Source organism: Erpetoichthys calabaricus, chromosome 6 (assembly GCF_900747795.2).
Source record: "Erpetoichthys calabaricus chromosome 6, fErpCal1.3, whole genome shotgun sequence".
NCBI classification, from domain to species: domain Eukaryota; kingdom Metazoa; phylum Chordata; class Cladistia; order Polypteriformes; family Polypteridae; genus Erpetoichthys; species Erpetoichthys calabaricus.
The window spans coordinates 182,290,343-182,313,335 of NC_041399.2; the positions used below are offsets into that span (position 1 = coordinate 182,290,343).

The 22,993-nt window shown below is 37.5% G+C and overlaps 1 protein-coding gene across 1 annotated transcript in view; it reads left to right on the forward strand.

Moving 5' to 3' along the window:
* paxip1 (PAX interacting (with transcription-activation domain) protein 1) overlaps window positions 1-22,993 on the forward strand; it is a 94,911-nt gene that overhangs the window by 66,208 nt on the left and 5,710 nt on the right. Inside the window, exons 14-17 of the mRNA XM_028804162.2 lie at window positions 9,676-9,749; window positions 17,481-17,583; window positions 17,748-17,916; window positions 21,452-21,552. Of these exons, the coding sequence (XP_028659995.2) occupies window positions 9,676-9,749; window positions 17,481-17,583; window positions 17,748-17,916; window positions 21,452-21,552 (447 nt within the window). The remainder of the gene's footprint in view (window positions 1-9,675; window positions 9,750-17,480; window positions 17,584-17,747; window positions 17,917-21,451; window positions 21,553-22,993) is intronic.

The following is a 22,993-nucleotide window of genomic DNA, read 5'->3' on the forward strand; positions in this document are numbered from 1 at the left end:
CGAACTCAAACTGTGTCCATCTTAATTTAACGGACAAAATAAAAAGGTCTGAATTCATTAAAGTAGTCTTTCTTGCTGTTTGTCTAGTTGCATAAGACTTCCTTCTTCTCCGTTTATTACTCCAGTTTCTTTAACGTAAAAGCTAATATACTAATCGCCACTTGCTCTCTGATAAAACAAGCCTCTACTCACTGCTCTTTGTTTACACTGCAAGAAGTTTACTGAAAAAATAAAAAAGACAAATGTGCTGGATGAACTACCATAATACCTTGCATAATGGAGCACTACATCTAGGTTACTGTAAAGCTTAGAAAAGCAGGGACTGAAAGTATTGTTTTTAGTGATATGCCAATATACCAATCACAGAGTCTTTTTTTTTAGCGAATATTTGTCCGTTTAGGTCGCCATGCTCTATACACCGAGGAGGAACAAGGCACCGAGTAAACAGAGTACTGCCAGTAATTTGGTCAACTTCAGGCTCTGTTTACGGGCAAAAATGAATGTAATAAATCTTAAATAAGCCGAATACAGTATAGAACTATATAACAAAACCTGCCATTTTAAAAAAAGCACATCCTATATTGCAAGCTTGCAATACCAATCAGCACTCAGTGTTTTGCAGCATGTCATTTTCACGCATAATAAGAAGGGGAAAAATATGTGTTATAGACAATCCACGATGACACGCAACAGTATAATTTTTTTAATGTAATGCATGCTAAGTTGTTTTTTTTTGTTCAGAAGATTTTAGAAAGAGAACAACTGAGGTCACTGTGTTCGAATAAGTAAAATCAATTAGTAACTCTTAGATTTTTGTTGGTAGACATCCAATTTTATGGAATTAAATACCTTTGAATCATCGCATAATAGTACAGTAATCCCTCCTCCATCGCGGGGGTTGCGTTCCAGAGCCACCCGCGAAATAAGAAAATCCGCGAAGTAGAAACCATATGTTTATATGGTTATTTTTATATTCTCATGCTTAGGTCACAGATTTGCGCAGAAACACATGAGGTTGTAGAGAGACAGGAACGTTATTCAAACACTGCAAACAAACATTTGTCTCTTTTTCAAAAGTTTAAACTGTGCTCCATGACAAGACAGAGATGACAGTTCAGTCTCACAATTAAAAGAATGCAAACATATCTTCCTCTTCAAAGGAGCAAAAAAATCAATAGGGCTGTTTGGCTTGTAAGTATGCAAAGCACCGCGGCACAAAGCTGTTGAAGGCGGCAGCTCACACCTCCTCCGTCAGGAGCAGAGAGAGAGAGACAGACTGAGAGAGAGAGAGACAGAGAAAAAAAATCAATACGTGCCCTTTGAGCTTTTAAGTATGCGAAGCACCGTGCAGCATAGTTAAAAGCTGCACACAGAAGGTAGCAACATGAAGATAATCTTTCAGCATTTTCAGACGAGCGTCCGTATCGTCTAGGTGTGCGAACAGCCCCCCTGCTCACACCCCCTACGTCAGGATCACAGATAGCGCAAGAGAGAGAGAAAGAAAAGTAAGTTGGGTAGCTTCTCAGCCATCTGCCAATAGCGTCCCTTGTATGAAATCAACTGGGCAAACCAACTGAGGAAGCATGTACCAGAAATTAAAAGACCCATTGTCCGCAGAAACCCGCGAAGCAGCGAAAAATCCGCGATATATATTTAAATATGCTTACATATAAAATCCGCGATGGAGTGAAGCCGCGAAAGGCGAAGCGCGATATAGCGAGGGATTACTGTACAGAATACTGTTACATGTCCTGAGTTGTAGCAGTCTTTGAGACAACAAAACTAAGTCTTGTCATAAGCTTAAAAAGCCCTTACACCATTTTTACCAATGTAGGACAACATTGCAGTTTTCAAAATATGTGACATTAGCCATTCTTTGTCAAGCAAGCATTCAAATTATGCAAGCAGTTTGTATGCTTTGGAAGGGCTAAACGTGCAGTGACATTGAAAAGACATTGGTGAGCTTATAGCCATCTTTTGAAGTACCTGTATCAAAAGCACACAATTGGTATATGTGGAATGGACAGAATTTTTTAAAAGACAGTGTGGTGGAGACAGCTAGCATAGTGTGACCAAATAATGAGCCAATTTGAGACCATTAGCTTATCACGCCGCACCATGAGTAGCAAGTGGCTTTAGAAGGGAGTTGATTTATAATTTGAAAAATAAGACCAATTACTTCATTTATTTCTAGTTGCACTGAGTGAGATTTCAAATACAATAAAATGATAACTATGCTAATTTTAGTCTGTGAATGATTCATTGACTAAATGTTGATCGTTCAATTTAATTGTAAATTTATTTCACATTCAGACCCTGATTCTGGTCATTTTATTTGTTTTTAATAATCTTGGTAGGAAATTATATTAAAAACTGCTCTGTAATATGTTTTTTGACTGATGTGATTTTCAAATTTGATATTAGCTGTTTGTGGCACAGGCTGTACTGCTTTACGGTGCTGTTTTTTAATGTTTGCACTTTTGTGTCCTACTCTGTTCTTCAAGTCAGCTTGGTAAAAATTTTCAGCAGTGTATACAATCCCAAATGAAACTAGAATATGTATGTCATTATGGACAAGCAAAGCTTTACATGTTTCTGTTATATGTATAGTATATGGTTCCTCACGTGGTTTTAAAAATATTGTGCGGTCCTCAAAGCAAAAAGTTGCCTGCCCCTGGCCTGCAGATCAGCACACTGAAGTTATGTTTTCTTGTTCTGGTTATGAAAACAATTTATTAATTAATTTGCACCCCGTTATTGGTTTTTGACCAGCAAATTACAGAAATTCTAGTATTTGCCACTATTAATATGGTACTAAGGATTAATTTTGGATTAATCAGAAGACTATCCTTGTAATATAAATATGTAGCACAAAGACAAAGCATATAGGCTTTCCTTTTCACTCGGTTTAAAAATCCCTAACTATGTAATGTACCTGCGACATTGATAAGGGTCTAATTAATGTGTGATGTGATTCACTGCTGTTATTAAGCAGCTTCTAATTAGATGATAATGAAGCCCTAAAATATTTCCCTAAAGGGAGAACAATTATTTTGGTCAATTTGTGCGGGTTAAAAAAAAAATTAAGATTTTTTCAAGGAATCACCTCAAGCAAAAAATGCAGAACCTGTATTAATTTTCGGAGCTTTTCATTTTGGTTTTATGTTTCAAAATATAAATGTGATCTTCTTTTCTATATCTTCTGGTTATAGAAAAAATGTCCTTATCTAACAAGCAAGTCATTATTTAAAGCTTATTTAAGATTATGTGGGAAGATGATTGCTTTACTGCATTTCCCTCTATCGTTTATGTTGGAATGTTGGCTTATACAGTATTAAAGAATACTGTATATATTAAGCATGGTAATCAGTGTTACTTTTTGAGCTTTTAATGATGATGCATGGCATACAGTAATATCAATTGTAGTGGGAGATGCACCCAAGCGCACCTTGACCCTTATACACCTAAAAAATGTAATAAAGATGGTTGTTTTGGGGAACTTTCATACCACACAGACATGTCTCTTCTTTATTAAAATAATTTCTTCAACATTATATCCTGTTTACTTTAGATATTAATCTCAACAGAATAATTCAGGTTACTCTTTTTTATATAGTGATGTTACACAGAGTACAGGCTCAGAGAGCTTTCATGTATTTAAAAGATAGACAAATTACATAAAACAGAATGTATAATAATATACATTATTATTATTTTTATTATTATTATTTATTGATGATGATGATAATTAATAATAAATACCAAAAACAAATCGACAATATGAACTCCTTTAACCTTATCATGAAATATTACCAGACATCACCAACAAAAATTTCATTCAGCAGTTTTTCTGGACACAATAAATCTTAAGCAGTCCACAGAAAAAGTCAGCTATCAGTGTCAGAAAATGTTTGATGCTCTAGGACAGTGGGGTTCCCTTCCTCTCCTGAGCATTTTATAATATCAGAAGTACTGTATACATGCTTATTATTTTTATGACTATTATTACAGTAAATGTAGCATATAATGTGTAACACCGTACTTCATTCATATCATTGCCAGCTTCAGTGCCATCTCCAACACATTAACGGATCTATGGAATCTGAGTAAAAACTTCTGTGGGCAGATCACAATTTTGTAATATATTCACCTTATTTTTCACTATGTAATATTATCCCCTCTGGTAATACACTTACTTTTTTTTGCTTAGCAGACACTTTTATTCAAAATGGCTTATAAAAGAGGTCAACGTAATCGGGTAATCATCAGTCTAAGAGACTGTTTTGGAGCAAATACACAGAATACAGCCATAAGTGATTTGGGAGTAATGGTAATTTCAATACTGTCTAACAGGTAGAAAGTCCCCCACCCGTTATGGAGTGAGTGTTGGACACTCCTGAAACATAAGCAGGTGCCTGGCAATATCACTCACAATTGGTGTGTTGTCCTGGACAAGTTTTAGATAGTCGAGTCAAGATGAGGGCATGAGGTACAAGATTTCTAAGTTCAGTTATGATATGCTTTACAGAGATTGATGAGGTGTGCATCTTTTCAATAAGATTTCCATTCTTTATTCAGTTTCTCAGAGCTGTGAATGAAATTTTAAAAAATGGAGGTAGTGTGTTGAACTATTACTAATATATTTGTTATTGATAAAGAGTATATTTGTTCTTCCAAAAAATGCTGGCTTTCATTTAATTGAAGGAACATTACTGGAAGATTAAATTTGAGACTTAAATGTTCAAAGCATGCAAGCATATAATCTATATCTACCATAGTCAAAGTAAACAGCTTTTTTAATTCTGTGTTTGTATTTGTGTTTTCAGAAGCTTTTGACAGTCAGGGCTAGGCAGTGTTGGCTAACATTTTTTGCTCAATTTGACATTACTACAATAGTTTGAGGAAAAGAAAAGACATGGGGCCTCACGTATAATGCCGTGCGTAGAACTCACACTATATCATGGTGTAAGCACAAAAGCGGGAATGTGCATACGCACAGAAAAATCCAGATGCAGGAATCTGTGCGTATGCAAACTTTCACGTTCTTCCACTACATAAATCCCGATCAGCGTGAAAAGTAACGCACGTGCACGTGCCTTCTGTCCCGCCCCAACTCCTCCCAGAATTATGCCTCTTTGAATATGCAAATCGATATAAATAGCCTTCTGTGAAAAGACAATGGGAAAAGCACGGGGGAAAATATAAGAATTTCAGCGAATACCAGGTGGATGCAAAGGAAAAGCGTACTATTTGTTGGTTTAAATAGTGGTATAATCAACAAAAGAAAGTTGATCGAGTGACATAGTGTCGAAGAAACTCGAAAGCTCAAGTTCACAAAGTCGCACAGTGCCCGAAATAAAAAAGAAGTTGTCACATATCAAAGTCGGCGTGAAAAGGTGACTCGCAGCGGACCATCTGAGTGTCATATGAAAACTTATTAGGGTACAGAGAAAAAAAATAGGCACACAGTGGGGAAAAAAGCACGAAATGTCAACTTTAATCTCGAATTTTCCACTTTAATCACGTAGTTTATTTTGTCATTAAAGTAGAACATCATAAACTTTATCTTAAAATTGTTTATTTTACTAGTTTCTCAAGTAGCACGTTAAATGCTTTGTTCTGTGTTTGATCTTCTATGTCCGGGGTACTCAATAGGCGGACTCCGGTCCGCATCCGGACCCAAATACGGTTAAATCTGGACCGACGCCAAAACAAACATGCAAATTTAATTATAATCCAAATGAGTTCTCAATGAAGTGTGCAATTGTGATTCCGCGCGATATATCTTTGAGGTTTCTACTCGGTTTGGTTGCTTCATCTATGTCCAATCACACCAGTTGTAACAGTATCGTTCCCACTACTCCCAGCCTCCCCCCCAATACTCGCTCGCTCGCTCGCTCATTCACGGCAGCCAGATTTATGTACCGGTCACGTGCTCTGGGTCAGGCCGGTGAACAGGCAGTCTCATCACTCGCAGGCAGTGCAAATTTCGATAACTGAATTTATTTTTGCTGACTGAAAGTGAAGATGGCTGGCTCAAGACAGTACATTGATAAGAAAAGAAAAGTTGATTTTGAAAACCACGAATTTAAGAGTGAGTGGATAGAAAAATATGCGTTTGTGCTCCCCGTGGGAAGCAGAAAACCAATGTGTTTAATCTGCAACGAGACGGTAGAAATAATCAAAAGTGGTAATGTGAAACGCCATTATGAAACCAAGCATGCACATTTCGAACAAAATTACCCTCAGAACTCAGAGGTAAGGACCATAAAAATAAACCAGCTGAAATCATCATATGAAGCTACAAGCAGTGTAATAGTTAGATCAGCCACACAACAGGAGCGGGCAACAGAAGCCTCACTTAGAGTAGCATGGGTCCTGGGAAAAAACAAGAAACCCTTCTCTGATGCTGAAGTAGTCAAAGAGTGTATGAGTGAAGTGGTGACTGCTCTGTTTGAAGGGACTCAAAAGGATGAAATAATCCAGAAAATAAACCAAATACCCTGTTCTGATTCCACTGCTGCAAGACGAGCTGAAATACTCGCTGATGATTTGCTTGAACAACTTAGTTCTGCTATAAAAAAAGCCAAATTCATTTCATTGGCTGTGGATGAATCCACAGATATCATGGACAATGCACAACTCATGGTCTTTGTCAGATTTTTTGATGAAGAAAAGGGAGAATTTCATGAAGATGTTTTGGGTCTCACAAACCTCCATGGACACACAAGGGGGGATGATATCTATGAAGCAGTGACACAGATGCTTAGAGACAGAGCGATAGACCTGAAGCATGTTGTTTCCATTGCTACTGATGGCGCACCATGTATGATTGGGAAAGAGAGGGGATTAGTGTCACGCTTGAGAACTCACCACCCTGACCTCATGGCATACCACTGCATAATTCACCAGATGGTTTTGTGTGCCAGCCTTGGAGAAAGGTACTCAGAAGTCATGACAACAGTCATGAAACTAGTCAATTATCTGAGAGCATCCTCTGCTTTGCAACATCGTTTATTGCGCTCATTTCTAATAGAGGTGAATGCAACATTTGATGATTTGCTCCTTCACAACAATGTCCGGTGGCTTAGTAAAGGCAAGGTACTGGAGCGTTTTTGGGCACTGCGGAAAGAGCTGGAGACATTTCTGTTGGATCAGAAGAGTGCAAAAGCCAAACCGTTTGTGGATTTCATGAAGAATGACGAGAAAATGGAAATTGTTGCTTTTCTAACGGACATTACTTCCCATCTTAATGACCTTAATATGAAGCTCCAAGGCAAAAACAGCACAGTGTGTGACCTCATGTTAGCTGTCCGTGCTTTCCAGAGGAAGCTGGAGGTGTTCAAATGTGACTTACAGCAGGACCTGCTTCACTTCCCAAGACTTTTGGATCAGACTGCAGGAAAACATCACCATCACAATTATGCTGAATTCCTGGACAAGCTGATTAAAAATTTACAAACTCGCTTTGAAGATTTCCCTTTGGGAAAACAAGTCTTGCTGTGCATCGAAAATCCATTTCTTGTCAAAAATATTGCAAAATTCTCAAATGAAGCCACAAAAGTCTTCCAATGGGCCAGTGCTGCTTCTCTGCAAACAGAGTTAATTGAGCTACAAGAAAACCTAGCACTGCAGGAATCTCACTGTGACCTTGTCACCTTCTGGACAAAGATGGTTACTGCGGCAGGTGTTCCTCTCCTGCAGAAGATGGCCCTTCAAATTCTTACAATGTTTCCCTCAACGTACTGCTGTGAATCTGCCTTTTCCACTATGAACATGGTGAAAAACACATACCGCAACACCCTCACCAATGAACATTTACATCAGTGCCTCCGCCTTGCCCTCACACCTTTTATGCCCAAGTTCAAACAACTGGTGGCACAAAGAAGGTGTCACCTTTCACACTAAAAGGCCTACCATGTCATTTTTTTGTGTATAGTTCTAAAGTTTGGGGATTGCCTTTTTTTGGAGTTCTCTATTTGGAATTTGACCGTCACTTTTCCGGACCTCAGACTGAATGGAAATTTAGTAAGTGGACCTTTCAAATTTATATTTGAGTAGCCCTGTTCTATGTGCTCTATGTAACGTGCTTCCGTTCTTTCTCCGACAGGACACAGAATCCATTACATTCGTGATATTACAGCTCACTGAATAATTAAAATACTGAGATGTATACGTGATATCTTTTTCATGATGACAGGAATGAAAGCATGTTATTAAACATGAGAACGTGGTGGTGCAGTGATTGTTCATATCTCACGCAAGAGGCTTGTTGTGCCATGTGCGACCTTCGATGAAATAATTTATTACAGAAGTACTGTCTATTTCAAACGTACTAACCTCCAATTCCTGTCCTTACTTTTCTTTCTCCAAATACCTAATCACCACACAATCAGCTCTGTAATAGACGTTAAGCCATTTGTAAGCTTAGAACGCCGATTCTTCAAAACTTTTAAGGAACATTGAAATATCTTCGTAGTACATGTTTAATTATTCTATCCGTCTATCCTTCCAGTGTTGCGTCAGCACCAGCCATAATACAGCGCAAGGCAGGAGCTATCCGTGAACTAGCTAGCGCTGCGGCACCGTGTCCTCACATGTTTAATAATTAACAATACAGATTATTTAAATGAAGTTAAAGTTTTATCTGTACAGTAATCCCTCGCTATATCGCGCTTCGACTTTCACGGCTTCACTCTATCGCGGATTTTATATGTAAGCATATTTAAATATATATCGCAGATTTTTTGCTGGTTCGCGGATTTCTGCGGACAATGGATCTTTTAATTTCTGGTACATGCTTCCTCAGTTGGTTTGCCCAGTTGATTTCATACAAGGGACGCTATTGGCAGATGGCTGAGAAGCTCTGACATTCTCTGCTCCTGACGGAGGGGGTGTGAGCAGGGGGGCTGTTCGCACACCGAGACAATACGGCCGCTCGTCTAAAAATGCTGAAAGATTACCTTCACGTTGCTCCCTTCGGTGCAGCTGCTTCGTGAAGGGACATGCTGCACGGTGCTTCGCATACTTAAAATCTCGAAGGGCACGTATTGATTTTTGATTGTTTGTTTTTATCTGTCTCTCTCTCTCTCTCTCTCTCTCTCTGACATTCTCTGCTCCTGACGGAGGGGGTGTGAGCTGCTGCCTTCATTGCAATAATAATATACTGGTCAAGAACAAAATAAGTATTTATGGGCAATGTTGAGCAAATCATCTAAAATTTAGCCACATGAGACAACTTCAGTACTGTAAAATTCATGGCTACAATAAAAACCTTTCTTAGTTTCATTTAGAAATAATGCTTGCCTTTTTTTGTAATTTATGATACTCCTGATGAGGCATTACATCAAACTGAATGACTTGTTCTTTTGCCGTCTAACAAAACTACTGCAGTTAAACAAATATGCCAGTTTAGACCTCCAGTAACGAAGTTTCATTATCATGGCCTACAAAGACTCTCTTGCTGTTTCTTTCAAAAACTGTAGGTGATAAATATATTTGTCTGCCCAAAACACAAAGAGAGCAGCAGATCTACCTCCTGTTTATATGGTGTCTGTATTAACAGTTGTAATAAAAGTGGAGCTAAAATGGACAATGTAGAATAAACTAAAAAGCAATCTTGGTACTGCATTACATAGGTAATTTGTCATAAATAATCTTTTGTCCCCTTCGTAGAGCATACGTCTACAAGCAAAACAAAAACAGAAACCTAGTGAACCAGGCCTGCAGCCTCCTGCAAAGAAGCCAAGGTAAGTTGTTGCCTAAAAAATCAAGCTGAGATACAGACTGATAGAGGCATTTCTTGTGTCATTGTCCTGTTTCCTTCCCTAATTTACTGTGCAAGGGTCCCTTATTCTGTCATTGTTTATTCCAAAATGTCTCCTACTGTTTGCCTAAGCTGGTATCACCACTTTCCTTAGAGAAACATTTTGCTGGTATTGTGAATTCCCAACATTTCATAGATCTTTCCCATGGTTGTGGCTCTGCTTTTACTACAGTAGCTGTTTTATTGCGGAATGGTTGTGTAGTGACCCCATCTCAGATATGTCCCGTACCTCACCTTGGGCAAGAATTGCATGGTATGCATTATTTCTTTATTAAAATAAACCTTTAAAATGAGGGAGAAAACAAAAGAACCTAGAGATAATTTGCAAGACCATTTGTAGAGTATGCAAACTCTGTGCAGACAGAGACCCAGGGAGTCAAACACAGGCCCCTAGGGACTATGAAGCTGCAGTTTTTATACTATGCTATAGTGCAGTGCAAAACAAGAATTACATGAACAAAATTTAATTAGGTAAACATAGAATCTTAAAAGTTAAGCCTACTAAACAAACAATAGGTTTCTTCTAGTCTGGATCTTGCATTAAAGAAACACAAGCACATCTTCAAGAGAATACTCCCCTAATTCTGCCCTCATTTGATCTGGAAAATTGATTTAAGCTGAAGAAGGAGGATTTTTTTCCCTTTCTTCTTTTGCTAGGTTGCTAAATAGTAAATGAGTGGCAAATTGTCAGGACTATATGAAAACCAAGCTCACGGTCAGACCTAAAATGAAATGAAAGCTCAGTTTGTAACTCCATGTCTAAAAAGTTCACTAATAAGCTACAACTAATAAGCTCTTTTTTGCTTTAGGTTTTTTAACTCTTTTATGCTTATCTTATCCTTCCTAACAATAATTGTGTTCCTTGTTTCTCCACGTCCACATCACTATTTTTATCAAAACACCACCGGGCTCCCTTTCATTTCTGACTTGATGGAACGTGCCACTTGTGGATATGCTCCTAACTCTCTGGATACATGCAGAGTACTATATTTGGTGCTGAAGCAAGTTGTCTGCAGTATCTCCCTTTTGGCATTTCTCAAGGTTAAGTGCTTGGCCGACTACTTTTCAACAATGATACTAAGCTGATTCTACAACATGACCATTTGTAAATGTGTTCTGTCCTATGATGATGACACCCATTTCTAGATGTAAACTGAGCATAGACAAACTCATTGCCTATACAGTATACTGTACAAGACACCCATGCCTGACTGTCTGCTGATATTTATCATATACTACCTGTCCCTCACGGCTCTGCCCACATAGTTGTGAAACAGGACAAAATTAAAAAATAAAAAATGTTTTTTAAAAATGTAATAATTTGTATTTAGAAGAATTTATATTGATATGTTTCACATCCGAGGGCCTCTTGATATACAATATGTTTGGTTTTGCTATCAGGGGTGAGAATATAGCTGTGATCTCTTTGCCAAAAATGTACAAATTTTGCAAGGTATCTCTGGCCAAGTGGAAGTCCCAAACGTTGGACCAAGGTCAAACGTTGCCACTGTATCTGATCATGTTCAGCTCTGATGGGAGAGCGTTCCCCACATGGGGAGAAGAGCACGTGGCCGTGATATCTCTGTCAATGAGCAGGTAACCTCTAAAACACACGTAGCTGTTATCTCTCTCTCAAAAACGTCAAACGTTATTTTTTAACATAATCTCTATAGATAATAATGTCTGCTGAACAATCAGGTATCACTAGCTAAGCAGAGGCAAGGTGCGCTCCAACACGTGGCAAGAGGTAGAGCGACTCGAATGGAGGCTGGCGCATGACTGAGGAAGTTCCCGGCCCGGCTCCCTACTCCTGAGGTCCCGCCTCCCCCTTGGCCCGCAGCCCGTCTCTCGGATTCACGTGAATAAATTGGTGCCGCAACCGAACTATAATACTTAGTGCAATGAGAGAAGTCGTAAAATCAACCAGAATGTTCAAGCAGATTATAGAAAAAAAAAACAATCTAAATCCATTAAGTAGTTCTCTCGTGAAAAGCAAACAGACGGACAGATGAGAGAGAGAGAGATTAGATTTTTGATAGATTTTACAAAACTGACAACTACACTTTATACAAACTGTCTGATAATACAGTGCTAATCTCTTAATACAGTGCAATATATAATTTATCTGTTCAATATGTTAGTGATTTTCTCTTCTTTAATCTTGTTATTCTACTTGTTTTTCTTGTTTATTTTTGTGTCTATTCTTGCACTTAATCGGGGCAGGTAACACAGTTTCATTCTGTTGTTCACTGCTGTGTTTGGTTTTGAAAGACCTAGAAATAACAACAAAGCAGAACTTTCTTATAGGTTATCCAGCTACAGAGCCTTGATTCTTTAGTCATTGATAATGGTTCTTGCAATTTATACCAACACCCACAGTCCTAGCCTTGAGTAAAATTTCAACAGCACTTTCAATTTCTAAAAAAAGAAAAAAAAATCATATAATTAACCACAGTCAGAATTTCCTTTTACCACTTATAGAACATTGCCAGATTTTGGCCTTTCTTCTCTTCTGATGTACAAACACTGTGTCGTGTCTTTATCACCCCTAGACTGAATTCAATTCTCAATGTTCTCACTGCTCAAAATGCTACTGTAAGAATTTTAACAGGAACTCTATGGAATTAACATTCCAGCCCCAAGCTCCCCGCTTCCTCTAAAACATTTAATTATGTTGAAAACTCTCCTACTATTTTATAAGTCTAGAGGAGCTTGCATCATTAATTAAATCTCACAAATAAAACAAATAAAATAAAATAAACCAATATCCACTGATACTAGCTTTTTCATCCTTCCAAAGCCTGGTTCATTTAGGTTTTTGGCTTCTACACTCTTGCCTTTTCACTCATTTTCTGGTTATGTTTATGAAGCTCCATCACTGAATTTGTTCATTTGTCACTTATAAAAACACACATATTCACTTGCATTTTAATCTCTTTTACTTGGAACTGTATTTACTAATTGTATTTTTCTGCAGTGATAAGTAGATTGTGCTAAAAAATGATTGGGTGCAGAAAAAGCTGACTAGGGAACGCTAGGCAAGTGAAAATCACCCTCAGACAACATGGACTGTTATTGTCTTGAAAGGGCAATGACCTCCAACTTCCCTACAGTGGCATGGGAGATAACTTTCCAAGTTATTAGAGTCAGGACTGTCAGGCAGGTTGCCATGGGTTTCCTGATGTGTTGAAATGCTTGCTGTTCCACCTGCTGAGTTTGACTTTTGTTTAGCATTATAACCTTTTTCATTTGAAGGTACGTCTCACTGCAACTGCAAAATTAGGATGCATGTGCCCCACAGATACTTTAACCTTGCTGAGTACAGCTTCCTAATATGATATTTTCCAATGAACCCGTGATAGTACATAAAAGCATTATGTGAGTGTTTTATATATCTATACAAAAGTGTCGATGCCTCGTTCCAACATTGAGGTCTATGAAGTAGCAGGCAGGAAATGAACACAGGTGTTGAAAATTGGGCTATGTCACTATGGTAGCTTCCAGCCTTCATGTATTACAAATAGGAGCATGAGACATTGCTTCCCTGCCCATGAACGAGAATGTGTAACTCTTCATAAAGAAACAGTGTCTATATACAGTGGTGTGAAAAACTATTTGCCCCCTTCCTGATTTCTTATTCTTTTGCATGTTTGTCACACAAAATGTTTCTGATCATCAAACACATTTAACCATTAGTCAAATATAACACAAGTAAACACAAAATGCAGTTTTTAAATGATGGTTTTTATTATTTAGGGAGAAAAAAAAATCCAAACCTACATGGCCCTGTGTGAAAAAGTAATTGCCCCCTTGTTAAAAAATAACCTAACTGTGGTGTATCACACCTGAGTTCAATTTCCGTAGCCACCCCCAGGCCTGATTACTGCCACACCTGTTTCAATCAAGAAATCACTTAAATAGGAGCTGCCTGACACAGAGAAGTAGACCAAAAGCACCTCAAAAGCTAGACATCATGCCAAGATCCAAAGAAATTCAGGAACAAATGAGAACAGAAGTAATTGAGATCTATCAGTCTGGTAAAGGTTATAAAGCCATTTCTAAAGCTTTGGGACTCCAGCGAACCACAGTGAGAGCCATTATCCACAAATGGCAAAAACATGGAACAGTGGTGAACCTTCCCAGGAGTGGCCGGCCGACCAAAATTACCCCAAGAGCGCAGAGACGACTCATCCGAGAGGTCACAAAAGACCCCAGGACAACGTCTAAAGAACTGCAGGCCTCACTTGCCTCAATTAAGGTCAGTGTTCACGACTCCACCATATGAAAGAGACTGGGCAAAAACGGCCTGCATGGCAGATTTCCAAGACGCAAACCACTGTTAAGCAAAAAGAACATTAGGGCTCGTCTCAATTTTGCTAAGAAACATCTCAATGATTGCCAAGACTTTTGGGAAAATACCTTGTGGACTGATGAGACAAAAGTTGAACTTTTTGGAAGGCAAATGTCCCGTTACATCTGGCGTAAAAGGAACACAGCATTTCAGAAAAAGAACATCATACCAACAGTAAAATATGGTGGTGGTAGTGTGATGGTCTGGGGTTGTTTTGCTGCTTCAGGACCTGGAAGGCTTGCTGTGATAGATGGAACCATGAATTATACTGTCTACCAAAAAATCCTGAAGGAGAATGTCCGGCCATCTGTTCGTCAACTCAAGCTGAAGCGATCTTGGGTGCTGCAACAGGACAATGACCCAAAACACACCAGCAAATCCACCTCTGAATGGCTGAAGAAAAACAAAATGAAGACTTTGGAGTGGCCTAGTCAAAGTCCTGACCTGAATCCAATTGAGATGCTATGGCATGACCTTAAAAAGGCGGTTCATGCTAGAAAACCCTCAAATAAAGCTGAATTACAACAATTTTGCAAAGATGAGTGGGCCAAAATTCCTCCAGAGCGCTGTAATAGACTCATTGCAAGTTATCGCAAACGCTTGATTGCAGTTATTGCTGCTAAGGGTGGCCCAACCAGTTATTAGGTTCAGGGGGCAATTACTTTTTCACACAGGGCCATGTAGGTTTGGATTTTTTTTTCTCCCTAAATAATAAAAACCACCATTTACAAACTGCATTTTGTGTTTACTTGTGTTATATTTGACTAATGGTTAAATGTGTTTGATGATCAGAAACATTTTGTGTGACAAACATGCAAAAGAATAAGAAATCAGGAAGGGGGCAAATAGTTTTTCACACCACTGTATATATATATATGTATATATATATATATATATAGAGAGAGAGAGAGAGAGAGTTATATAGAGAGATTTAAAGCAGCATGTGCTCACTGACATCAACAACTGCTATATTGTATATTGCTATATTATATTATATTGCACCTTTCCCATGCTCAAAGCACTTAATAACACTTTTTTTTTCAGTTATCTCATATTACGCACTCCAGTATCTCAGTCTCACTAAAGTGCACTTTCTCTCTTTGCTCATTGCTTGACTGCAACCTCACTTTTGTCTCCATGTGTTGTAAAAGGCTCCATTGCGGGAAAACTTATACTTTTAAGTACTCATTCTATGCAAAAAAAGGAAGGACCAGCTAGAAAGTACTCGACAGACTTTTTTAACTGTATCTGTCAGAGGTCACTTTGTAATTTATAATACTAGGGGGCTTTGCCCCCTGCTCGCTTCACTCGCCAACCCCCATGTTTGGTTTTCTGGATACACACTTTTAAGATTTTTTTTTTGTTTGTTTGTTGCTATTTCATTAGTTTCACTTTTATTTCTGAGCTTATGTAAAAACAATATTTGGAATCTTTCGAGTCCCAATATGCTGAATCTTTTAAATGAGGTCAGTAAGACATGTGTTTAATGACTTTGTACCATAATTCAGGATAGGTTTCTCTGTTTGGAATTTCAGCACAGACAAAGCGATCTACATCATTAGCAGTTAATAATTTGTTTTGCAAAGTAACCAATAAATGCATGTGAGGTAAAACATGTTTTTTAAATTCTCTGACTTAAACTTCAAAGCCTTACAATATTTACATACTTCTGACATATCACCTGTGTCCATATATTTGATCTCTATTTGCCTTTTAGTTGTTTCTCCGAGTAATAATTTCACTTTGTTTGCGCTAATGCGATGTTTACTTTCTTTTTTGACACTTATTTTTTTTGCTTTCATATTCTGTATCTTGCTCTGCATTCGTTTCGCGCCTACGTTTTTTTTTTGAGTCTTTTGAATTCCAGTTTTCATTATCTTTAACCTGCTCTGCATGTGTTTGGCCCCTTTGTTTTGTAACCTCTTTATGATGTTTTACTTTGTTTTCTACTCTGTCTTTTATTTCTGACCTCGCTTTGTCCTGTTTTTTTTTTATTGACACCTGGTCCATGGTGATTATTTTCCCTTTTTCGAGTAGTAATTTCCGTTTGTTTGCGTTACTGCGATCTTTACTTTCTTTTTTTTTATACTTTCTAATTTTTCTACTTTCATATTCTTTAACTTTCTCCACATTTGTATTGCGCATACTTTTTTTTTTTTGAGCCTTTCGAATTCCACTGCTTTCATAATCTGCTCTGCATGTGTATAGCGCCAACGTTTGTGAACGGGTTTTGAAGTTCTACTTTGTCTTTTACTGTCTTTTAATTCTGAGCCCGATTGGACGTGCTTTGTTTCAGTTCCACTTGTTACGGGCTGATAATTACTTTCCTTATTTTCTGAATTTGCACCTAGATTATTTTTTCTTGTTTGCTCCTTTTTCTCTCCAGCGCTTTTGAGTCTCTTTTCTCCACTCTGCTTTCTTCTTTGCTTAGTCGTCGACGTTTCATTTATAACGTATTGTCCTTATACGCTTTATATGCGCTGAGATCCTGGATCTGTGTGTGCTCAAATCCTTCACAAGACTGAATGTTTTGCTACCCTGTTGTCTTATTTGATATTGATTGTAAGTAGGGCGTGTCTTGCAAGAATCTCATGTTCTACGTCATCGCGAGGTGGTCCTGGGTCAGTCAATCTTTTGGCACAATGTCTCATATTTAAGGTCCTCGCGGGTCTTTTAACTGTCTTCCATGATCTTAACGTGAAGATCACGTCTCGACGCCCTACTGTTTCTCTCCAGGATTTTTTTTTTTATAATAGAGAGATTTGATTTGATTCAGTTGTGCAATTTTCTGTGTCAAATTTCATGTCTGCTACAGTATATTGTAAACAGTTTTTCTCTGTGTTTTGAGGAGGGGTAATAGAGGGGTGGTGCTAACAATTTTTTTTTACATTTCCTAAACGGTTTTCATCTTCAAATATTTTTAGATTGTTATTGTTTCTGTGCTATTTCTGTGTTCTCCAGGCTTGATATTTAAAACCCTAAATATGCAATGAGAAGTCAAGCAAAGTGACACCTTTATTTGGCTAACTAAGCAGATTACAACATGCAAGCTTTTAAGGCAACTCAGACCCCTTCTTCAGGCAGAAGAAGAAGAAGAAGGGACCTGGGCTGCCTTGAAGGCTTGCATATTGTAATCTGCTCAATTAGCCAATAAAAGGTGTCACTTTGCTTGACTTCTTATTGCATCCATAATGGCTAACACGACACAACACTTTACTACTACAAACCGCAAATGTATAATTTTACTAGCTTCTTTAACTGTTATGTTTTTAATGATATCAAAATTATGGTTTATTGGTTTAGGATCGAAGATTTGCCACCTCCAACTAAGAAGCTGCCCCCTGAGTCCACACCTTTTGTTTTGTTTACTGGATTTGAACCAGCACAAGTTCAACACTACGTTAAGGTGAATTTTAATTCTGTTTTTGATTTTCCCATCTTATTTCACTGTTAACATCTGAAAGATTAGTTAAGTTTAAGTCTGAGACTTTGGATTCAAATAAGTTAGTGAAACTAGATTGGGTTTGTTGTTAATTCTTAATAACATAATAATTTTTCTTTTCAAATTAGAAATTATATGTACTTGGAGGAGAAGTTGCAGAAAACGTACACAAGTGCACACATCTTATTGCAAGCCGAGTGACACGCACGGTGAAATTTCTGACTGCAGTGTCTATCGTTAAGCACATTGTTACACCAGACTGGTTGGAACAGAGTTGTAAAGGTCAGAAGTTTATTGGTAAGTCATTCTGTTTCTTGTGTATTCCATTCAGTGTATGTGAAGCTGCTTATGAAATTATGTATAATATCAAAAACAAAAATATACACCTGGAATAATGACCATGTGTTATTTAATTGTGAAATCTATGTGAATAATTCTGTTTGCCAATAGAGCATATAAATCAATGCTATCATTTACTGTTAGTACTTTTTTGTGAGCAGCTATTATTTTTTTCTGCTAAAGCAACTTAGCTGAGAGATATTTGGCAGAGCTGCTTATAGCCCGATAGCCAGGTAAATTTCCTCCCCTGTCATTCTATAATAGGCATATATTTGAATAATTAAGCTAAACCAAGATCCTTTTGCAACTGTACCATTAGCCAACATTTATTCAGGTAGCTTTCTTGAATTCCATCTGATAGCCAGCAGTGTTAATCAAGTTGAAATGATATCTCTGCAGAGACCATGAGGCCTAGAGGTGCTTGAAAGGATATTCATCTTAACCTTTGTAACTGGAGGCAAACCTTTTGCGTATTTTGATGGGCACACTTAAGGCCCTGTCAAATTACTCAACTTCTGTAGTAATTTTTCAGTTGCAGACTTAATTTACATACTCTTAGCAAATTAGATTCAGTCATCATGTTCTCCTGGGAGTTTCAGTAGTGTAGTTTAATATATCCATTGACTCAGTGTGACTGTCACCGACAAAATTGCTCCAGGGAAGCTGTATAATGGCTGACCCTACGCTCTGACCCCCAAAGGTCATGCAGAAAGACATCAGGGATTAACAGATTATATCAAAATGAAATAGGTTTGATTTTTGTTATATGATGTAGGGTTAGAGTGTGCATGTGTGTGTGTGAGACAGAGAGAGAGCTGACAACCAGTGGGCACTTGCCTAAACGTGCAATGTGTATATTGTACTGTACCAACAAGGATTAAGGAACGCTTTGTTTTGGACCTGACAAAATGAAGAGAGACTAGTCTGGACTGAGTTTGCACCTGAACTCACTGTTCCTGGAAAGCATTTGTACAAAACACCTTTAATGGACAGCACATTATTACATGCCAGGGAAAGGGCCATGTTTCTGATGCTTTTTAATATGAAACTGTACTGGAAAGTAGTCATGGAGTCATCTCATGTAATCTGACATCCTCAGATGACTAACAACGTTCCTTTCGCATTGAAGTTGTGTAACTTACCGCCAGCTTTAGACATCTATGAGAAGGTCTTGACCTGTATCTTATGGTAAATTCTGATGCAATCAGTAGGAGCTATAGTTGCTCTTAGAAACTAGGTGCTTCAATGTTCCACTCTGTCTTGGAGGCAAGAAGGTCACTCTTTGGAGCCTCCGGGGTTAGACACTTATTGGAGTCTATCTGAAAATCCTGCTTGTGAGTCCTGTTCTGTAACACCGGCTGAACCCAGTCTGGGAGAAGATGACTTAACTGCTTGATGAAAATCTCGGCACATACAGTAAATTTAGAAGGTATTCAGACTCGTTCACTTCATGCACACTTAATTGTGTAGTAGACTTTATTTTAAATGGATAAATTTGCCATTTTTGCCTATCAATCTACACTTCATAACCAATTATATATAACAAAATGAAAAACGTTTTCAGAAAGGTTTGCACACTTATTAAAAATCCATAATCTCTCATTTATATATGTATTTCTGCCTTTCAGGAAGTCCTCTTCCTGGGTGTCTTTGTCTTCACCACGTAGTGATCATCCACTATAATGAAGAAGTAAATCTAATAGATATTGTGAGTCAGCCCCAACGTGCTCTGCACATTGTACCATGTACAGTAGCTGGTAGAAAGTGTTGATCCAAGTGCTATGGCAGGTTGTCCTACAATCCTTTGCCACTTTATGGAATGTGCTCCTATAACCATTGTCACCAGCACTTTCCTATTGTCATATCTGCACAGAAAACAGGTTGTGCTGTTGTGGCATTACAAGCTAAAAGGTGATCAGCATCAATTGTTGGTTTAGCTAATTATGTTTCTCTTACTGGAAAAGTAAAGGTTTAGAGCTTTCTTCTTTTAAGTGACTTTCAGGAAGATTCTACCCATACTTTTTTTAATGGTAGAATTTACTTTTGCAATGCCTTGAAGCCAAATCATAAACAATCGGGTTTTACCTCTGGGCTGGTTGTGTTCAGGCAGACATGCTTTTTTCTTCAATACTTATAGAAATCATTGTATTCCCCATGAGCCGCACTGTTAACTAGCAGTTGTGGAAGTGGATTTGACAGGTTTGAGAGTGTTAGTCACGTTATATATCCCATTGCAGGTGTAGGCTTGGTGTAGAAATAAACTTAACATTTCTGTAGCCTGCAGCTAATATTTTTTAAATAATATAACTTCCAGCTATATTATTGAAATTTGATTTGACTGCTTCACTTAAAAGGAGAATCGTCAGTTAGTGTCGATGGTGTGTACAGCTAAAGGGGGGAAAAAATTTGTTTAAATGTACTTCAGAATGTTCACTTGGGGTTTTCTGCCACTGAAAACGTATCCTGTGGTGTAATCACTGAGCTTGGGTTCAGATTTCTTTTTTTATTTACTAGTGATATTTTCTGTTTTGGTGTTGATTAAGAAGTTAAACAATTAAAGATGGAACAAAAATCTGCTGCCCTTCAGCACTGAACCTGAGGGTCCCTGGTTTAGACACTACCTAATTTCTTTGGAGATGATGTTATTTCTTTGCAAAATAAAGTATCTATCTATCTATCTATCTATCTATCTATCTATCTATCTATCTATCTATCTATCTATCTATCTATCTATCTATCTATCTATCTATCTATCTATCTATCTATCTATCTATCTATCTATCTATCTATCTATCTATCTATCTATCTATCTATCTATCTATCTATCTATCTATCTATCTATCTATCTATCTAAATGATTTTATTATACATAGTAAATTACATTAAATACAGCTATTGTTGCTCCGCTTGTTCCGTTTATTTTGTTCTCATCTGGATTGCCTTCCATGTGGATTTTGCATGTCGTCGCAGCATTCATTAGGCTTACCCTGGAGATTCTAGTTTCCTTTAATATTGTAAAGTTGCTGCTTAGAGCTGACCCAGCAAAGTAGCTTGTGGTGAACTGGTGTTCCATTCAGCACCAAAGCTGGGATATAGGCTCTGCTTCCACAAGACTTTGTTTGAATGAGCAGTAAGCTAATTTGCCATTTCTTTTTGTTTTTCTACAGATAATAATAAGTAAAATGAAGAAAACACAGTCATTTGAGTTATAGTTTTACAGATGAAAATTATTTTTTATTGTTTGATGGATTGGTGGAGAGATTTTCATCATGTTGATGTGTCAATTTGTAATTGTTTCTGTTTTTCTAGTACATTAAGTATAAATTAATTGAAATAATGAAACTCGTATTAAAGGGGTGAAGGAATGTATATAAAGACATTCATCCAAATCTGCTATAAACTAGTCAAAATTGTTGCATATCTTTGAAAAATCCTGAACAGTGTGATACAGCTAGATGCTTATAATGACACTGAATGTGTTTTATTTTTGCAGATGAAGCGAATTTCATGCTGAGGGATGCGGAGGCAGAAGTATTGTTCTGTTTCAGTTTGGAAGAGTCCCTAAAGAGGGCTCATGCTGCTCCTTTATTCAAGGTATGGAGATTGTTATTTATTAGTAGGTTATGAAAATGTCATTTTAAAAACTTTTCTAAACCAAATTTGGAATTGTACTGAGCATTATGTCCGTTATTATTTCCTGCTTGCCTGGGGTGTCTTTGCATTTATCAGGACGCTCATATTAGCCAAGTATCTTAACAGGTTTGCTTATGAACATTTCCTACTGCATTATACACAAAAGAATAGCTAACCCTAGCTGTGACAGACAAATTTCCAGAAACTGAAAATATTGTAAAAGCTCAGTACTTGGTATTATTTACTTGACAGTCTTTGGCATTTATTTTTGTCAAGAATGTCAGTATTATAGGCTATCGGTGTAAGGATATGGGGGCAGTCCTTTCCAACAATATCATAATAATCACAAAGAAAACGTAGATTCAAACTGCAGTCCAGTTCAAAATATGACACTACTATCTATCTATCTATCTATCTATCTACTCTGTACTCCATCATTCATTCCAAGAGGGTTCTTTCATTCTCTGGAAAAGTAGACACCAGCCCCTATTTGTTCTTACTAACTTGCTAAGTCAAACTTGCATATTTGCTTTTGAATCTCCGGTGTACTGTCCATTATTATTTATTTTATTTATTTATTTTTTGTGCTAACAGAATAAAATTGATTGCATGGTATTATTTTTTTTTCTCTCTCTCTCTCTCGTTGGAGCCTTTATCGGTTCAGTAATTGATTTGTCTATTAGTGGTAGGAAGCAAACTATCAATCTTACATTTTTCTGTCCAGAGCTTAGACTTTATGCCATACTCCTTAACATCTGGAGCTTTTTTCTAGTCCAACGAGACAATGAAGTCTTTCTCTGGCATGCAGTTAATGGGTGTGCTGAAGGTCATAACTTCAGCATAAATTTTCACAACTTTATGAATGTGAGAGTTGTTGTGCTTTAGGTGAGGAGTCTTAATACAGACAAGGAATTTTACTTTTTCTAAAGTCTGCTTATTACCAGTTGGGAGTTTTTCATAGTTATGCTTGTTGTTTTTGTGTAGATCTAGGCACTTTACACGTTTATCACTACTATACAGTTTATTGTTGTGTTGCACATGTACTGTATAGTTTTTAAAGTTTAAGTATACACCGGCTGTGTGACTTGCTCAGTGTCACCTGATGAATGAAGCAGAAACTAAACCAGCAGCTTCTTAGTGTGAAGTCTGCAATATCGTGGATAATGTTTTGCTTTTTGCACTGACTCTAATCCTTAGGTTCTTTGATATATGGATATATTGCACATTGTAGTAATATAGAGCACTTTCACCTGGACAGGATTGTTAACCAAAGTGTGCCTGTAGAAAAAGAACTGAAAATCTCATACTGACCTTTAAGTATTTTGCATACTGCACTTTGACATTCTTTGAAACATTCTGACCTGTCATTGTTTGCACATGTCTAACAACTATTATCATACAC